The following is a 20,151-nucleotide window of genomic DNA, read 5'->3' on the forward strand; positions in this document are numbered from 1 at the left end:
TAGGCTACTGAAGAAGCCAGGGGGGTCTCCTGCTCCTCCTGCGACAAGCCCTTCTCCCTTCTGGTCTTCCAGAACATGCAGATAAATGAAGTGGGCAGAGTAAAGAGAGACAAGATGAAGGAGCCTTAGGCTACTGGGGAAGGAACAGGGGGAGGAGCCTTAGGGAGTGGTGGGAAAGCAGAGACCTTCAGTCTTCACAACTGCTTCATTGGGACAAGACCTCCTGGGAAGTGTTACTGTGATCACCAGGCTTGTGCTGTTTTGGTTCCTTTGAAAAAGAATTAACTTCACTGACACCAGGTGTATTATTGCTGACCTGCCCCTGACTCTGGCTCCTGATAAATTACTTCTCATATTAGTTGCCATAGATTACTAGAAAGACCATCTTTAATTTAAAGAAATCACTCCATTTTTAAGTACGAAGGACCCTGGTGGGCTGCTAGCACCAGTTCAAAAAACATTTTTTTGCAACCATGCCTTCAGTCACCTTGCTTTTGGTGAAGTTAGGCATGCCTGCCCCACTGGATCAATGTGTTTTATTTGCGTTAACATAACTTATTGTTATCGTGTTTGTTATATTGTACGCCACTCAGGTATTATTTCTTAATGAATAATAAATGAATAATAATGAATAATAAATAATAAATAAATACTGAGACATCAGAACCAAAGCAGCAGCCCCCACCCCACCAAAAACAATGTGTGTCCTTAATTTGCAGGCCTGCAGGCTGAAACTGGCCACCATCCAGTTAAACCAGTATTCATTTCTGGGCTTACTGATGGCTACAAGCTGTGGAAGTAGGGGCTATGTTGGGGGAGACATCAGGTTCCAAGTCTGGACAAGTCACAAACTGCCCTCACGATGTGGAACACTGAAAGAACAGGCAAGTGATTTTCAAAGCTTTGTCTCTGACACGGAGCTTCTGAACCAAGAAAAAAGGAAATCTTGTAAAGAGCAATGGAAAAATGTAAACTGATTGAAGCTTGCCACCATTAATAAAAAAGAAAAAACGAGGGATCGGGGGGGAAGTTCTATGCCCTCACATAAAACCATATCAGATATTCTTCCTCCTGGGACTGTTCAGCTTTTACTTGTGTACAAAAAAGGCTAATTAAAAGCACATATTAACATAATGCTGTCGAGGCTTCCCGGCACTTCATTCTGATGATGAAGGCACAAGCACCGCAAAATGATGGGCACACCAATCAAACACAAGGCTTTTTTATATTAGAAACAGGAAAGAGGTCTCTGGGGCTTGATTTTTCACTTTTGCTCATTTTAAACAGAACCTATTTTAATCCAAGATAATTTGTAGCAGAAATTAACCAGTAATTGAGAACCATAAATTGTGAGTTAAGCAGCGGGTTCTCTGTTTGTTTGTTTATTCCCTGAAAAACTTTAGCATTGCGTCAACCTATAAAATGGGAGGGGCAGCCAATGCCACAGAAGACAAAATCGGGATTCAGTATGATCTTAACAGGCTGGAGAACTAGGCCAAAACGAACAAAACTTTCAATAGGGACAAATGTAAAGGGTCTACACTTAGGCAGGAGGAACCAGCTGCACAAATATGAGATGGGAGACACCTGGATTGCCAGTAGTACATATGAAAAGGATCTAGGAATCTTAGTAGACTACAAGCTTAACATGATGCAGCAGCAAAAAAAGCTAATGCTATTCTAGGCTGCATCAACAGAAGTATAGTGTCCTGATCAAAGGAAGTAATAGTCCTGATCTGTTCTGCCTTGCTCAGACCACACCTGGAATACTGTGTCCAAATCTGGGCACCACCATTTTAAAAGGATATTGACAAGCTGGAGCATGTGCAGAGGAGGGCAACTGAGATGATTGAAGGTCTGGAAACCAAGCCTTATGAGGAACGGATGAGGTTGGGTGGCCATGTGTCATGGATGCTTTAGTTGAGATTCCTGCATTGCAGGAGGTTGAACTAGATGATCCTTGGGATCCCTTCCAACTCTACAATTCTATGGTTCTATTAGTCTAACCTAAGCCCATTGCATGTGGGTTCAGCAAGCACTCAATCATGGGTCTGCTCCATCCTGGCATGGAAAATTAAGAAAACAAAACAATTTTTTTTTTAAAAAAAATGCTAATAAAACAGGGAAACTTTTGGCATGGCAATTGAAAATGCACATTTTTTCAATGCTTTCCAAATCTTTTCAATACAGATCCTCCCTAAAATATGCATTTCAAATGCATTTCTCCTGATATACACCATTTTTGGCAAGGACTATCTCCCAGTACAATGCATTTTTTTACTAATATATGCATAGTTTCGCCCTGGGCTTTTTTCCCCCAGCCAGAACTCATCAGAGCTCAGCTCCAGCACCTCTCAGGTGGGTTCCATTGCCATTCTAAGAGAACAAGGTTCATGGTGAGCTCCAGCACCATTTTTCTAGAAAAATAGCCCTGAGTTCCCCCAATATACACATTTTAATACACCTTATGTGGTTGGAGAATGGCAGTGCACAATTCAGAGAAATGAAAATGCCAAAGGGTAAGTACATTGGTTCGCACATTGTTTCAGGAAGTGCAAGTTAGAGAGTTTCATGCCAAAATGTATTTCTGCCCCACCCCTACTGGAAAACCTTTGTGTGTGCAGGAGTATACCCTACAGTGCTTTGGGCACAGGGCTTTAAGCATCTGGTTTGTCAGCCAACAAAATGTCAGTCCTAAGAGCTGACCTCTCTTTTGTCTGCGCGGGGCAATGAGATATCCTGCTGGCAAATATGCCAAAGCGGAACGTATTTAGACTACTCTTTTATTAACATAAACCCCCTCGTCATCTTGATTATTATTTTATGATCCTGTTTGCTCCTCTTGACCTCACCCTAACTCAATCTCTTTGGGCTGATTTATTACCATCTAAGTATCACAGTCATCTTGGCCGGGGCAGCCAATCAATTCTGGTATTTAATTTTTGTTTCTCCTTGATTGGGTCTCTGGTTTGCTGACTCCCTTCACACAAAATCAATACTGTATTCCTGGGCTTGAAATGTACTTTGCTGTGCAACTGCAAACAATACCAAATCACAGGCTCCATCTCCACCCACGTTTGCCCTCAAAGCCTGTTGTGCTGCGTGATCAACATCCTTAAAAAAAAATAAAAAATGCACGCACACAACACCTTAATAAATCTAAGCATAATGAACTTCAGAATGCCACTAAGAGCTGTTTATGTTACTTAAAGAAGATTCATATTCATTATAGCATAAGGTGAAACACATTTTAAAGAGCCTGTTCTTGGATAAAACAAGCAAGACTGTGTTTAGCTTAAGAGCTTTACGGCAGAAAAGTGGGACCTAGGAAGTTGCTTTTATACAGAGTCAGACAAATGGCCCATCTGGCTTGTTGTTGTCTACACTGACTGGCAGCAGCTATCCATGGTTTCAGGCAGAGGTCAATTCCCAGCTCTACCTGGAAAAGCTAGGGACTGAAACTGGGACTTTCACGCAAAGCCCTTCCCAAAGCAGAAATTCCAAAGGTGACAAATCACAGTCAGATAGTTTGCCCTACAACATCTAAAGGTTACCTGGGTTTGGATGAAGAAAAGGAAATGGATGCCTCATATTCCTGCCCTTTTGGAAGTTACGAACACATGAGCAGCAACCTCAGCTTAACAAGTCAGTAATGTCTGGCACAAGTCATTTCGGGTATTCAGAAATTTTACCTCTTTGTCATGACTGGAACACTTATGTAGCCGGTCTATAGGAGGATAGTTGAAGTCACCCACAATGATAACAGTTCCTTGACTGCATTCCTTGACTGCATTCCTCATATCAAGATCTCCACGAGCATTTTGACAATAGCATAACCACAGCAGGGGAAAATGAGACTCCTCTGAAGGCAGGTAGTGCACACACAACAGAGAACTCAAAGTAAACCCCTCCGGGCATGCCTCCAATCTTGCAGCACTGTTCATAAGAGGACACTGTTCTACAATGGAAAATCTGCTCTCAAGGTCCTCCTCAAAAATGAGGTGGATTGTGACTGAGAAGGGGGTCCTCAACTGTGGGTCTGTGGAATTCTCTGCCCAAGGAAGGCTCAGTGTGTCTTGACAGCATTTTTATTCCAGTTTTGTATTGAACTATGCTGAGAACTAGGGACGCGGGTGGCACTGTGGGTTAAACCACAGAGCCTAGGACTTGCCGATCAGGCGGTTCGAATCCCCGCGACGGGCTGAGCTCCTGTTGCTCGGTCCCTGCTCCTGCCAACCTAGCAGTTCGAAAGCACGTCAAAGTGCAAGTAGATAAATAGGTACCACTCCGGCGGGAAGGTAAACGGCGTTTCCGTGCGCTGCTCTGGTTCGCCAGAAGCGTCTTAGTCCTGCTGGCCACATGACCCGGAAGCTGTACGCCGGCTCCCTCGGCCAATAAAGCGAGATAAGCGCCACAACCCCAGAGTCGGTCATGACTGGACCTAATGGTCAGGGGTCCCTTTATCTTTACCTATGTTGAGAACTGCTCTATAAATAAAGTGGTATACAGAGGTTTTTAAATCTGCGAGGGAGCAACATTTTACCTTTCCCAATGGCTGCAAACATTTGGGTCATCTGGATTTAAGGAGATGGTGGTTTTCAGAAGGAGAGACAGGGCGAGGACTTTGAGATTCCACCACAGGAGGAGGCAGAACATCATCGCTGCTTCTAAGCAAAGGAGAGAAAAGCATTAAGAGAAACAATTGCTTCCTAGTATCATAATTAACCAGTTATAGCTTCTGGTACATTTTATGCCAGTCTGGTGTAGTGGTTAGAGTGTTGGAGTTGGAGTGTTACCATCTCTCGGCCTAAAAGATGTGCTACCCAGCACGTCAGGAATCAAAGCTTTAAAAAAAAGAAAAGAGAAAACTGAAGGCCAAAGCATCTGTTGGCATTAATTTTCTCCATTAGCAATGTGTTCTTTTCGCAATTCCTATGCTCATTTTTTTAAAAAAAAAGATTAATTTTTTTAAAAAGATTTCCTTAAAGTGAACCACTGAGGCATTATAATAGCTTACTTCTACACTTACCCAAGACAGAAACCAGCTCTTGTTAATTTTAACGGAGTTTGCAAGTGTCAAGTGCAAGGCTGCCAAATCTGCCTCCAAAACATGGCTACTACGGATTATGATTGATTGACAGAAAATCAATTGAATTTTCAGGTCTTATTACGGAGTTCGGAGAAGAAATCCATTTGCTTTTGAGGCACCATTTTAGAAAGTTCTCGCTCGACCTAAAGCTTTAAGGGCTATGATATACCCGAGAGATAGACTTCAGCTCCCTGCCATTGCAATTAATGATGGCTGAATCTGCCAGTTACAAGCTGCCCTCCATTTCTCATTTCCCCCTACGTTTTAAGTTTAGTTTGTTACATTTCCCCCATTAGCTTGCAATTAAAAAAAATATACTATTTTTTCCTCCTATTATACACAATTTTGTATGCAGTTTTCCCTTATGCAAGTTAAAGTTATAGTCACATATATACATGCACTTTATGAACACTTCCCCCTGATATATACATTGTTTGTTGAAGAAATGCAAATTTTGAAGGATGGTGTGGTGCTTGGGGTATTTTTTTTGTAAGTGTGAATTAGGCAGGTTCATATCAAAACAAGAACTGGGTTTCTCCCTTTTCTGTAGTCTTTCACTCCCTGGGATCTCGATAATGTTCTACATTCACAAAATGCAAATGACAAATGGCATGGTTGATGGTGGCCCCCAGGGATAGAGTTTCCCTCCTTCTGGAGGACAAGCCAGAGTCAGAGCCTCACAGGTTTTTGCAGGGGGTGTATGCAACCCTTTAGGATCCTTACACATCTTTGGTGTTTAGGATGCAATGTGGCAGGACTGTCCTTAGAGCAATTCCCCTATGAGGAAAGACTGTAGCACTTGGGAATTTTTAGTGCAGAGAAAAAGCAAGGAACAGGTGATATGGCAGAGGTCTATAAAATCATGTGTGGCATGGAGAAAGTGGATAGAGAAGGAATTGAGATTGCCTATATTTATTAGTAGCTTGCATTAAGAGTTTTGCTGCACATTTTTATAACATCTGTTGTTGTTTTAGTTTTGTATACGCACTTTGTAGCAAGAAGAGGCATGAACAATAAAATAAAATAAAATCAATCCTGAGGGAGGGAGGAAAGGAGGGTAACTTAGCAGAAATGTTAAGATGAACACTAAGATTAGTGGGTTAGTGGAGAGAAGGTATTTTCATCTCGTTATAATGAAACTGGCAGTGAATGGCTTGGTGTCAATGAGAAAGCTGAGGTAATAAAGTTAAAAGAGAGAGAAAGGAGGCTTAACCATTTGGAAGTGATGTGATGGATAATGGGAACACACAACCCAATCAGCTATAATTAACAAAAACACATCATGTTGTGAAATTTTTTTCCTCAGAACAAGATTTTTCTCTCAGGCACTGCTTCACTCTGGCCTATGCTTTGGCCCAGTTTTGACCTGAAGTGGTCAACCTCTTGTCAGGCTGTTGTCACTTCAGATGGTGGGCTGGGGTTAAAAAGACTTCATACAAAAAGATCCCTTGGATATAGAAAATTAGTATGTCAGGATTTTCCTTGGGCCTCAGCCTAGCCACCTTCCTAAGGTTTACCACCTCAGTGAAAACAAGGCCTTGTTTTCTCCTGCATCACGGCCGAAATCTGATTGTGCCTTAGTTGTTTCACTTTATTTATTGAAAGGTTTTGGGAGGGGTAATTTACATTGGGGAAAACCCAGTCCCTGCTATTGGACTTAAAATCTAAAAGACATGACACAAAAGGGAAAGGATTCACAGAGAAGGGTAACAATAAACAGCGAACTCAAGTGCTAGTTCATTGTTTTGTTGTTTTTTTAATAATATTTATTAAGTTTTCCACAAATACAAAAACCAAACTGCAAAAACAAAAAGGTAGAAGTAATGAAAAGAAAGAAAAAAGAAAAAAGCAAATACCCCAAAATACATAATAGAAACCCCCTTCCCCACCCTACCAACACAAAAATTAGGCAAAAAACAAGAACATTCAAAACAAAACAAAGAAAATTTCCATCTTTCATAACTTACTTTCTTGGCTTCCTCCCACCTCCCTCTTTGTATTCCAGTTGTTAATCGAGTCAGCAAATTCCTTCCAACTTTCGCTGCTTATACTTATTTACCTTAGTCCCTTTAAACCTTATTTCCTCATCAACATCACCAAGTAGATAAACATCTAAAGAATAAGATTATCCAAACCCTAATTCACTAGATAACAAAGAAAAAGAAAGAAATAACCTTAAATCTTATACTCTTAAAGCCTAATATCATATACCCTTATATCCTAGTGTCTTAATTCTTTATCTTATTTCACTAGAACCAGATAACATCCCTCCATCATCTCCCAAAGGTTCTTGATCAAACAATGTTACGGTAAAATGTTACTTAACGTTACTTAATGCTATAATGTTATTGTAATGACCACCTGAAATGGAAAGATTGGCCACCTGTCAAATATGTCCAAAGTGAGCTCTATTTATGTTGTTTAACTGAAACAAAACAAAAAGCAAACTAAAAGTTGAATTTGCAAGTTTTTAACAGTCTCACCTCAGTGTGCTGTAAATCCCTTGTGGCTATGAATCCATCAAGTATTCAGAGTTCATTGGCAAGAGAAAGAACCACTCTGCAGGCTTTTCAGACGTCCTTCAGAAACTGCAGAGAGAGAAATACACAGCTGAACAAAGGGAAGGAGAAGAAGTGAATTAAAAAACAGATGTAGATAGGTGTCTTGACGGAGGAAATCCCTACTTGCAAATATTTGCTCAAGTAATGCCAGAGTGAAATTGTGCTGGATGTACCAGCGGCCAGATGACCAAAATGAGGATTTTTCAAATGCAAAAGCTAATCAGCATTTCCTATCACATTCAGGTTAAATATTTAAAAAGTGGGGGAGTAAGGAATGGGGAATAAAGCTAGGAAACAAAGATAAGGAAGATCATGACAGGCATTTAAGGCTCTCTCTAAATTGGGGGGAGGCTGTTGAAGGATATTCCGCAACATGTCATTAATGTAATAATACTGCATTAGTGATGGGTTTATACTGGACCGTCCACACATCTTTCTGTTTTATTAGATGTTTTGCCATGCTTTCCCAGTGCTATTACATTACTGCTGTCTGAAGGGACACTTGCGGGCTGCTGCCCAACAAAAGCAGAACAAAAAATAAACCAGAACATTTTGTGGTATAAGAAGTTAAAAGATTTCAGCAAGAAATTATGGGACATGCAGCAAATGGAAATGAAGCAGTATGTCTGTCTCAGAACTTTTGCAGGCACAAAGTGTTGAAATTGAAATAGTGTAGGAACTTCCCTGTACCATCACAAGCACAAATCATCATGAATGCATACTGAAAGAGACATCTGGAAGAGCCCTATATAGACTGAAGAGTGACTTTAAGGTTCAGGTTGAAAGAAGCAGTGGTGAGCCACATTCCAAGTTATTTATTTATTTCAAACCTTTTAAACCAACTTTCCACGCAGAACTAGGATATATTAGCTATTGTAGAATGGAGAAGGGGGACTATACGCATAAAGCAAAGAACTGACTGTTTGCAGATCTTTGCAGCCCATCCAAGGACTACAGGATGGCATAGAGGAGTTCCCAGTCCCCACATTCTGTTCTCATTTCAATCCCTTAAGAGATGGGTTAGACTAGACCACATGGCTCTCTATGAAAACCAACCAGTAACTTTCTAGCCTCCTAGGCCTTTGGCTAATTAAATAATAAATGGCCTTTTAAACTGCGGGGCAGTATTGGTTTTGTTTGTTACTATGTTACTATGTTATGCATTTTAGTTTTTTACATTGTAAACTGCTCTGTAATCCTCAGATGAAGGGCGGTATAGAAAGTCAATACATAGTGCGTATTTCTCCTAATATTTGTATGCAATTTCCCCTAATATGCAAAGGTTTTCAAAACCATTTTGCCCAGCACATAACACATTTTTGTATGTTATCTTCACTAATATATACATTCATATGAACACTTTACTCCCAGTCTATGCATTTTTGTACTTGGCTAGAGAACTGCACTGCAAAATTTGGAGATGTGTGAATTTCAGAAGACGACTGCGTTTTGGTACGTGTGTTGTTTCAGAAGGCACAAATTAGGCGATTTGTCTTTAAATGTGAACTGAGTTAAATTTCTCCCTTGTCACATCATATGTCAAGGCTGCTCTCTTGCACATTCCAACAATAACTCAACTGCACAACAATATCTGGTTAGTCCTTTCCCTTGTGCAATATTCCACCAGCGCAACCCATACACTGCTAAGTGACTTTAACTTAGAGCTCATCCATACCTCTATTTGTCCCGTGCCTGGACATCACAGATCTGAGCAGTTTTGTCTTTGCCCTACTGCCTTCCCTTGGAAAACCTTCTCTTTGGCAATAAATCAGAACAAATGGCAATCTTTAGAAAACCTATATGCTGTTTGCTCCGATTCAGTGCTAAACCATCAGTTTTCCTGGGGGGAAGCAGAGGAGCAAACAAAGTATGGACAAGCCCTTAGTTTCATTGGGTTGTATCCAATGTAGTACAGTATACTAAGAAATTTGGAAGCTAAAGAACAGGGCATACACATGATAAATAAATATTTAAAAGTAGTTACTTGTTTTAAAGCCACAGGTAGGCAAGAAAAGCAAGTGAATTAAAACCCAACTTTCGGCTGCTGATCCACAGCAGTCCCTGCGTTCAGATGCTTGCATGATTCAGTAGGAGATGCATATTTCTACTTATCCCAAAAATGTCAAAGGATACTGGGGGAATATGTAAGTCTGGAGGGTGTGCGAGTAGACACTGCATTAAAGAAGTACAAATTAATATTTTTCTTCCCTGACTTTTAATGCTAATGAATTCATTCAACACTTCAAGAGGAACTCCCAAGATCGTAATTTAAATCAGATCAAGATTTCTGGACATTAAGCACTAAATTCCCAAAGACATTTTATGAAAATGGATCAGGAATGTGAGATTCTTTCGGATGGAGTGGGAGACATAATCCTCCTCCTTGCCCAATTTCAAAGAAATTGCTGCTGGAGAAACAGAGTACAGGTGCACCGAGTTGTCCGTGGAGGAAAGAATACATTAAAACCAAACTTAAGCTCAAAGACTAATGACCAAGAAAACCACAGAGTTGTGCAAGAGAGTCTTAAGTACTCATCCTCTCTCAAGGTTTCTGTATATGAGATAATGAACCGCCGAATCACAGCATAGCTTACTGCTCACTAATGACCTGTTTCCTCAACCAGAGGCTGGGAGGGTTTCCTACAGCAACCCAGAGCTGTCTTTGAACTTTCACTTTAACCCCATTTACTCAAAACAACATTATTGTGAACTGGCTCTCTTCAAAAGGGAGACAAGCTGGATTCTGTTATTATGAGACTCCTAAGATGAGTGAGTTGTGATTAGAAGCATCAAAACCAATCAAAACAAACAAGTGGGAGCACGCATATTTTGCATGTATATTGTTTGATCAGAATTTTCTATACAAGCGCTAAATAGGGGGAAATTTATTTTTTTTAAAAAAATGAACATGCTGAGAAAACCAGAAGTGCTTGATGCTGGAAAAATTATTCTGCAGGGGTAGCATGGGAAAGGAGATGGAAGCAGACCGTCCCCAATGACACTCACGGAAAAGCATACAGAAGTCAGTCCAGGAACTATTTCAAGACCAGTTCAAAAGAGGGACAACTTTTCCTTCGGGTTTGTTGCGGATTGAAATTTGTCAAAATTCAGCAGGCTTTCCCATGGAAAGCAGAGCAACAAAAAAAAAACCACCTTTCTCAGACCCACGATAACAGAGCGATACAAAATACTAGAAATCGCAGGACAAACAAAAGTGTGGATGGGCCAACGTGGGCATTTTTGCACCTACTTTTAAGTTTGTGGGATAAGTTATAATACTATTTAAATGGTGGCCCACATTCCCTCCTGTGCAACCTTCTACGGGCCACATGCTATCAGCAGGTGGGACCAGCAGCAGACGTGGGCTTAGCAATTAATGCTAATTTTACCTTTTACAGTAGGGTTGTTTACACACACTCACTCTCACTCTCTCTCTCTCTCTCTCTCTCTCACACACACACACACACCCCTAGGCAAGCAGGAAGCATTATCAGAGTTCAAGGACACATTCCAGCCAAGCACAAGCACTCAAGGAGGGTGCAAAGCAGGGCTGATGAGGGGCATGCCATGGAGAGCAGGTGATGTGGCCAGAGAGGTATGGCCTAGGGCAGGGGTCTGCAACCGGCGGCTCCGGAGCCGCATGTGGCTCTTTTACACCTTTGCTGCGGCTCCGGGCCGGATACTAGCGAGGGGAGGAGGTGCATTGTGCGCCCCTACACTCCCCACTGTGGCTGGCCCTGTATTGGCTGTGACGTCGCATGGGGGCGGTGCGTGCATTAGTCACGCACCGTCCCGACGTCACCTTCCCGCCGGCTGTCAGATCGCGGCTCCGGAGATATATTTGTTTTAAATGTCGCAATGGTTTTGCGGCTCCCAGGTTTTTTTCCTTTGGAAACGGGTCCAAGTGGCTCTTTTTGTCTTAAAGGTTGCAGACCCCTGGCCTAGGGAGAGTCCTGAGGGCCTGTCAGGAGTCCAGGTTCCCAGCTTGATAAAACAGTAAGTGTAGGTAATTAAAAAGGAGGATTTATTGCAAAAACAAACAGATAGTTCCGGACAGCTCTAACAAAGCCTCCTGCATCATTACTCAAGATGACCCTTCTGAAGATTCCTTCCAGTGTCTACAGAATATATTTATTGAACCAACGTCCCTTACATCTCTTGTTTTGCTTCCTATCTAGAAGCCCTCCCATTCACTGACTCCTCGGACTTATTGGATTAGCTCCATCCTCTTCCTTTTCTGACGAACTGTCTCCTTGTCTATTCACACCTATTTGAGTTTGCAGTGAGCTTTGGCTGTGTTCTAGCCTGCTCTCAGCTACTGTCCTATCAGCCCACCTATCAAGGTCAGGAAGAGCCAAATTCTGCAGCTGCCGGCTCTCCCCTGCCTAACAAGCAGCCTCCCTGTTCCTGGCTGCTTTCTGCATTTGGCTGCAAACCTTCACTTGGAGCTAGCTCATTCCTGACAGGGCTAGACACAGAGTCCTGGAGGGCCTGAGGGTCCCTATACCTGATTAGGCAAGCCACTGATGAAAGCTCCGGTGTTGAACTGGCTCCAGTTGTTACCTCTGGATCACACTGAAGCTTTTCAATTTTGACATTCATTGTCAACACCTTATGGCGGTCTCCCCTTTCCAAGAACCAGCCTTTAATTTTCATAAGCTACTCCAGGGATGCAATGACAAATAGAAACACAACTGGATCCGACACCTATTGCAATTTAATTTTGCATAATTTCACTCATCTTTCATCTCCGGTAACGTCTAACTCATTTATTATCCATTGTTTCTCCCAAAGGCGGGGCTTCTTTCCAGGAAATTATTAGCAAAAGCACCTAGTTTTCCAGTAACAGGGCAGGGTGACAACAATCCATCAGAAAAACTGGTGGGCAAGTTCCTTTGAATTAATATGTCAAAAACATCAAGAAGCAGTCAGAGGAGTGAGAAACGCAGACTGACCTAAACCATTCCCAGTGAATGCTGAACCCTGAGCCTTTGTTTTGCAGCTGGATCACTGAGATCATCCAGAGGAGTGCTGTTACTTGTACCCCATGTTACAGAGGACCTACTGGCTTTCACTAGAAGATGGGCATTTAGTGCTGCAGAGATTCAGCAGGCATCCTCCCTTGTTATTTCTGCTATCGGATGCTGCAGGCTGCTTAAGTAATCTTACTATATTTATAGTATTGAAATATAGATTTTTGTATGTTGTTAGATTTTGGGTGTAATAGGTCATTATGAAATTGTTACTATGTCATTGCTCTGTTATGTTATCATGTAATTGTTTTGTAGTGTTTGTTTGAAATGCATTCCTGTTTCTTTGTTTTAAGCCGCTTTGAGAGTGTGTGTGTGTGGAAAGGGTAAAGGGACCCCTGACCATTAGGTCCAGTCGTGGCCGACTCTGGGGTTGCGGCGCTCATCTTGCTTTATTGGCTGAGGGAGCCGGTGTACAGCTGGTCACGTGGCCAGCATGACTAAGCAGCTTCTGGCAAACCAGAGCAGCGCACAGTAATGCCGTTTACCTTTCCGCCGGAGCGGTACCTATTTATCTACTTGCACTGTGACGTGCTTTCGAACTGCTAGGTTGGCAGGAGCAGGGACCGAGCAATGGAAGCTCACCCCGTCGCAGGGATTCGAACCGCAGACCTTCTGATCGACAAGCCCTAGGCTCTGTGGTTTAACCCACAGCGCCACCTGCATCCCTTGTGTGTGGGAAAGTGGCATACAAATAAAATGAATGAGTGAATCCTTGCTAGCTCTTGACTTTTGGGTGTCTCTTGGAGACCTTTTCATAAGGGCAGGACAATTCACTTGTTTAGTTTTTATTCTTTGGATCAGACACTCAGTTTGAATCATTTCCTACCATTTCTATGAGGCCATAGCTCTGTGGTGGAGCACATGTTGTGCATGCAGAAGATCCCAAGTTTGACCCCCAGCGGCATCTCCAGGTAGGGCTAGGAGAGACCCCCGCCTAAAACCCTGGAGAGCCACTGCCAGTCAGTGTAGACAATACTGAACTAGAGGGAACAATACTCTGACTCAGCATAAGGCAGCTTCATGTGTTCCTATGCGGTCTGATATTTTATTGTATACACTCTGCTCTGCACCACTGTGTTCTATTGTATGAACTGGTGGTATATAACCTGGCATCCCTAATGTGATGTTCATAGATACCCCTGTGCCCTCTGGTGCCTGTCAAGGGCTCCTGCCCTTCCTATTTATTTAGGTTGAGGGTTATGGTTTTGTGCCTGAGGTTATTTTGTTGAGGGGATGCCTGTTTTTAGGGCGTGTTGCCTGTTTATTTTGTTTTTTTAAAAAATCTGTGCTGGTTTGTGGGTATGTAAAAGTGTTTTGCTTATTTTCTGTAGGAGTGGGGAGTGTCTTAAAAATGTCCAGTTTTCTTCTGTGAAATGGGAAAGTGCCCAGGGGGAAATAACCCGTACAATTTTCCAAAATGCCCCCTTGCTGCAGCATCTCTCTGAGGCATTGTGGGAAATCCCTAAGGGAACTCCCAGGTACTTTTCAAAGGGAAGCACAGATCACAGAGTGATAATTCTACTGCTGGTCCCTGACCTCTTCTGAAGGAGAAATACATTCAATATTCTGCTGAATGTGAATTATATTAATCAAATATGTTCCCATTTCCCTCACAAGGAGTTCTAACCTTAAAAATAAACCAGAGCAGTTAGCAGCCAGTCAGCTGGCACAAAAATCAGCCTGGTCCAATCTAAAACAAGACAGGCTGCCACCCTACTGGTTTTATTATTTCTGGATTTATGATCTCAGTGCTTCCGTTGGCACTGCGTTTTCAAACTGCCAGCAGACCTTCTCCCCCAAGGCAGTACATTTTAATCCCCCATATGCCCCCCCCCGCCAGCTCCCCAAAGCACCTCCCTGCCTGGCAAAACCTTGGCATCAAACCATCTTTACAACTGCCCTGCAGATATCTTTCAAAAGCAAACAGCCGCACAGCATGGGATTCATTCCAGGTGACTTCCAATTCCCGGTGGGTGTGTTCAGATTTAATTACGGTGGTCCGTGGAGGGTTCAGGAGCCGTCTGTAGGCTCAGAGTGACAACTCTTAGCATCTGCTAGGCCTCCTGGGACACCATCTGTGTTGTGCAGAAAGAGGGTCAAGAACTTATAAATACGACTGATTCTTCCCCTTGACTTGACAACGTTTTTGCCCATATTTTTTAGGAAACGGTTTATAAGTGGCAAGGGCATTCCTAGATCCATAGAATGGCACAAATTTAGATTTTTAAAAATTGTATAAACTAACCTATACATACAGGTGCGAATTTACGACCTCTCAGAGGGAAAGTCACTCTGTAAGGAAAATAAAAGCAAACACTTAAGAAACAGGGGGGAAGAGGGAGATGAACAGGGCCCCGTTGCAAAACAAATCAAAACTGTTGGACCAGAAACTAACATTAGCCCTGTTAGGTGGAATATCAGCAGATCTCAGTAGCAAGAAGGTCTCCAGACTTACCAGCCTTCAAAACAAGGTAGAACTTGATTTGACTTCCTTGAATGCCATTCCTATACTGCCATTACAGGTGCAAGTGGGGTGGTCCTTCCTTCCCACCACCCTCCAAGTTTCATTTCTCCCCTAAGAGATTCCCTGCACACCCAATAGCTGCAGGCTTGGACTGCGCTTTCCCCTTGACGTGCTACTTTCCTACACAAAGTGAATCTTCCCTTCTATGGGTGTTCCAATTGCCTGATGGTGGGCAGCTTAATGTGTGAACCATTTAAAAGTTGTCTTGAGGGAATCATCCATTGTGCAATATGAACACTCGGTGCTAAAAACCATTGTTTTATGCAGGACTAGACTACAACTCCCATCATCCCTGCCTACTGGGCCATGCAGGTTCTGCTTTGGTGCCTCTCAGTGGCATCTGGGTTGGCCACTGTGAGAACAGGATGCTGGACTGGCCCCCTTTGATCTGATCCATCAGAATCTTCTTATGTTTTTATGCTGGCTGGGACTGATGGGAGTTGTAACCCCACGACATTAGAGAGCATCATATTGCTGCCCCTGGTTTACTTTGGCATCACAGCATGGCCCTGATAGCTGAATGGTGTGGACTGCCCAGATGACAGAACCACTTTATGGAAAACTTTGACCAGGGGGACAGTAGGAAATATGATTGATCAGGGAGGCAGTGTGCAAGATCTTCTAAATAAGACTGCAATTCTACAGAGGCTTAAAGGGACTCCTGACCATTAGGTCCAGTCGTGACCGACTCTGGGGTTGCGGCGCTCATCTCGCTTTATTGGCCAAGGGAGCCAGCTTCCGGGTCATGTGGCCAGCATGACTAAGCCGCTTCTGGCGAACCAGAGCAGTGCACGGAAACGCCATTTACCTTCCCGCTGGAGTGGTACCTATTTATCTATTTGCACTTTGAGGTGCTTTCGAACTGCTAGGTTGGCAGGAGCAGGGACCGAGCAACGGGAGCTCACCCCATCGCGGGGATTCGAACCACCGACCTTCTGATCGGGAAGTCCTAGGCTCTGTGGTTTAACCCACAGCCACCCGCGTCCCCTACAGAGGTTTATCTAGTAGTAAAAACCATCTTCACTTCCATGCAAACATTCATAGGGGCAGACAGAAGAAGATTTTAAAAATTAATATCGTTCTCAGCCCTCCCTCCCACCTCCCTCTTCTGTCTGGGCTTCGGAGAAATTCCTCTCTGCTGCACTGCCTTAGAAAAGGGTCGTTCCTTCTGCCAAGCTGAAAAAGCAACCAGGGTCATATGCCAAGCCTGTGCTTTATCATCCGCCCAGCTCTCGTCCATAAAACACACTAAAGACTAACTGTCCTCCTTTAAGAGAAAGAAACATTCGTTACAAAAGGGAAAGGGAAAGAAGCAACCTCTGGGCACTTTCCCTTCAGTTCGCCTCTCACATCAATAATGGCCCTAAGAAGGAAAATGGAAATGAAACTGTGAAGAGATGCAGCTTGGATTTTCTCTAGGTTTCTGTTGGTTTGGGGGCAGGAGGATTGCTTTGAAAAAAGTCAAGGCCAGAAAGCACAGCAGGATGCTCCGGGTTTGTGCACGTGTGTGTTTGTGTTTGTGTGCAGTTGTGTATGTGTACGTACACACACACATATTAACTTTTGATCATGTTCCCAGACAATAAAGCAGCCTCCTCCAGCCTGATGTATTTATTTCATTTAAGGCATTTCTATATCATGTAGTCATTCACATTTCTAAGTGGTGTTCATAGAAACAAACCATACAAACTATATAACAATAAAACAAATTACCGTGAAACCAAACACTACCTTGAAGTGCCTACCTCCAGGTGTTTTCAACTGCAAACTCCCATCATCCTTGACCATTGGCCATGCTGGCTGGAGCTCATGGGAAATGGAGTCAAACAACAGCTGGAGGGTGCCATGTTAGCTATATCTCCTCGGGGGGGGGGGAGATTCTGGAATGGATGGACTTTTAGTCTGACCCAGAAAAATAAAAATAAATTTTCCATCTCTTTCTACTTTGCTGGGTGGCTTTCTAGATGCCCATAGTCCAATGGCCAGGGATGATGGCAGAAAAGGCTAGAAAGTCACAGGTTGCCCACCTCTGTTCTACACATTCCAAAAGGATATCTGGCAGGATCTGACAGGCTGTTGGCTTGGATAATCAGCACGCAATAGTTGTATTTACAAGAAGATTTTTTGTATAGTCATTAACCTTAAAGCTGCTCACACTAGCGACCATCCATCAAGATGACGTTGAGGCATCTCAGCTCAAATTGTGCCTCCAACAGGAAATAATAATAATTATCATTATTATTTATTATTTATACCCTGCCCATGTAGCTGGGTTTCCCCAGCTACTCTGAGTGGCTTCCAACAGAATATTAAAATACAATAGTCTATTAAACATTAAAAGCTTCCTGGAAAACAGTAGTCTGACCTTATGGGTCAGGGAAAGTCTGGGTAAAAAGTGTGCATATAAATGTATGTGTTTGTGAAAATAATAATAATAATAATAATAATATAATTTATTATTTATACCCCGCCTATCTGGCTGGGTTTCCCCAGCCACTCTGGGTGGCTTCCAGCAGAATATTAAAATACAATAGTCTATTAAACATTAAAAGCTTCCCTAAACAGGGCTGCCTTCAGATGTCTTCTAAAAGTCTGGTAGTTGTTTTTCTCTTTGACATCTGGTGGGAAGGCTTTCCACAGTGTGGGTGCCACTACCAAGAAAGCCCTCTGCCTGATTCCCTGTAACTTGTGAGGGAACCACCAGAAGGCCCTTGGCGCTGGACCTCAGAACGATGGGGGTGGAGGCGCTCCTTCAGGTATACTGGACTGAGGCCATTTAGGGCTTTAAAGGTCAGCACCAACACTCTGAATTGTGCTTGGAAATGTACTGGGAGACAGTGTAGGTCTTTCAAGACTGGTGTTATGTGGTCTCGGCGGCCGCCCCCAGTCACCAGTCTAGCTGCCGCATTCTGGATTAGTTGTAGTTTCCGGGTCACCTTCAAAGGTAGCCCCACATAGAGAGCACTGCAGTAGTCCAAGAAAACACGAAAGCGCCCACCCTCTTCTTCTTTGATTGATGCCTTTCCTTGACCTTTGTTCTTCTGTGAGCCTTGGGACTCTTGGGGTCGCATCCCACCTCTTCCTTTGATGAAGAATTCCCCCTTCCCTGTGAGGTGACTAATGGCTGCTCCTCAGAGAACTAGCCTCCGTTCAGCCCACTCTCGCTGATAATGTGCAGTCTCTCCTCCTTCTGAGAAGGGGGGGGGGGTGTAGCCCACTGCCTTTGGCTGGCTGAGAAAGAGGCAAGTCTCTTTCTTCCTCTTCTGACTGACTATCCCTCCACTCAGACTGCTCATCTTAACTGTCGGAAGTCATATCCATGACAATATCAGAGTCATCCCAACAAGGAAATGGCGTGTCCCCATTTTTTAGAATGTTTTTGCATCACTCCTCTTGAATTATACAAAGCATCTTGCAACTGGGAAGTGGCAGACTTTGTGCTTTCTTTCTCTCTCTTTCTTTTTTTGACTTTGTGCTTTCTTAGAATACTGAGGTCCACCAACTGCAGGCATGTGCGAAAGACTTGCACTTCACATGAAAGGACTTGGTGCTTTTGAGCAGTTTCTGTGCACAGAGATCTTGTTTTGAGTGTGAGTACTGAGCTGAGCTCTTAGTGCTTCCTCACACAAAAATCCATTCCTGTTTACCTCAAGCCCTCTTCATTTCAGCAGGCTCCAAACATGAAAGTTCTCTGCAACGATTCAGAGAAATCTGAATGCAATATTCCCCCCAAACTGTTTCCTGTGGGGATGGAGGGTGGAAAGCACAAGTAAATAAGCTGGGGGCAAATTGGCTTTCTCAATTATGCCAGTCAGAAGCAAACTGATCATTAGTCCATTTCAGATTTGCCAACTTTGCCCTGAGGCACTCTTGAAAAATACTCTCTGGGTGCTACAAATGTACTGTAGCTATATAAGAGCACAGGTGGTTCAAAGAAGATAGGCTCAAAAGGACAGAAACTGAAGACTGCCTCAACAGAAACCCAGTAAGTAGCTAGATTGCTTTTCCATAGGTCTCCAAGTGATTGTGACCTGTAACCTGAAGGTGGTCTTTTTTCACTTCCAGAATTAATAAGGCTGAATGATGAAGTTATTTTGTGGACTGAAGTTGATTGGTTGGTTGAATTCCTGCTGCAACTCCCCAATCAGAAAAAGTTACAACATTGGTTTTAGTTTAGAGAAAAGGTGAATAAGAGATGCATGGCATAGAGAAAGTGTACAGAGTTTTTTCTCTTTCTCTCATAACATTAGAACTCAAAGGCAACTGATGAAGCTGGATGTTGGAAGATTCAGGACAGAACAAAACAATATAATCATAGAATTGTAGAGTTGGAAGCGATCCCATGGGTCAACCCCCCTGCAAAGCAGGAATCTCAACAAAAGCAGCCATGGCTGATGACCATCCAACCTCTGCTTAAAAACCTTCAATGAAAGAGAAATCCACAACCTCCAAGGGAAACTGTTCCACTGTCAAACAGATTTTCTGCTCAGAAAATTCTTTCTGGTGTTTAGTCAGAATCTCCTTGATTGTAACTTGAATCCACTGATTTGGGTCCTGCCCTCCAGAGCAGGAGAAAACAAGCTTGCTCCATCTTCCATGTGACAGCCCTTTAGACATTTGAAGATGGCTATCATATCTCCTCTCACTCTCCTCTTTCCCAGGCTAAACATACCTGCCTCCCTCAACCATTCCTCATAAGGCTTGGTTTCCAGAGCCTTAATCATCTTGGTCCCCCTCCCTCTGCACATGTTCCAACTTGTCAACACCCTTCTTAAATTGTGGCGCCCCAAACTGGACACGATATTCAAGGTGTGGTCTGTGCATAGTTACACTACGAGAGTCACTCCCTCCGGAGGCAGTGACAATCACCAACATGGATGGCTTTAAACAAAGATTAAAACCAAGTCATGGAGGATAAGGCCAATGGCTAAGCACCGGAACAGC

General features: G+C 43.1%; 1 protein-coding gene across 7 annotated transcripts in view; it reads right to left on the bottom strand.

Moving 5' to 3' along the window:
- MEGF11 (multiple EGF like domains 11) overlaps positions 1–20,151 on the bottom strand; it is a 345,431-nt gene that overhangs the window by 258,797 nt on the left and 66,483 nt on the right. For all 7 annotated transcript variants that reach the window (XM_083411873.1, XM_083411869.1, XM_083411871.1 and 4 more), the window contains exons 2-3: positions 7,573–7,677; positions 4,544–4,667 (exon numbers count right to left, since the gene is read on the bottom strand). In XM_083411873.1, coding sequence (XP_083267999.1) covers positions 4,544–4,659 — 116 coding nt within the window. In that variant the 5' untranslated portion in view covers positions 4,660–4,667; positions 7,573–7,677. The remainder of the gene's footprint in view (positions 1–4,543; positions 4,668–7,572; positions 7,678–20,151) is intronic.

This window comes from Podarcis tiliguerta (genome assembly GCF_965153285.1).
Source record: "Podarcis tiliguerta genome assembly, chromosome: 14".
Lineage (NCBI taxonomy): Eukaryota > Metazoa > Chordata > Lepidosauria > Squamata > Lacertidae > Podarcis > Podarcis tiliguerta.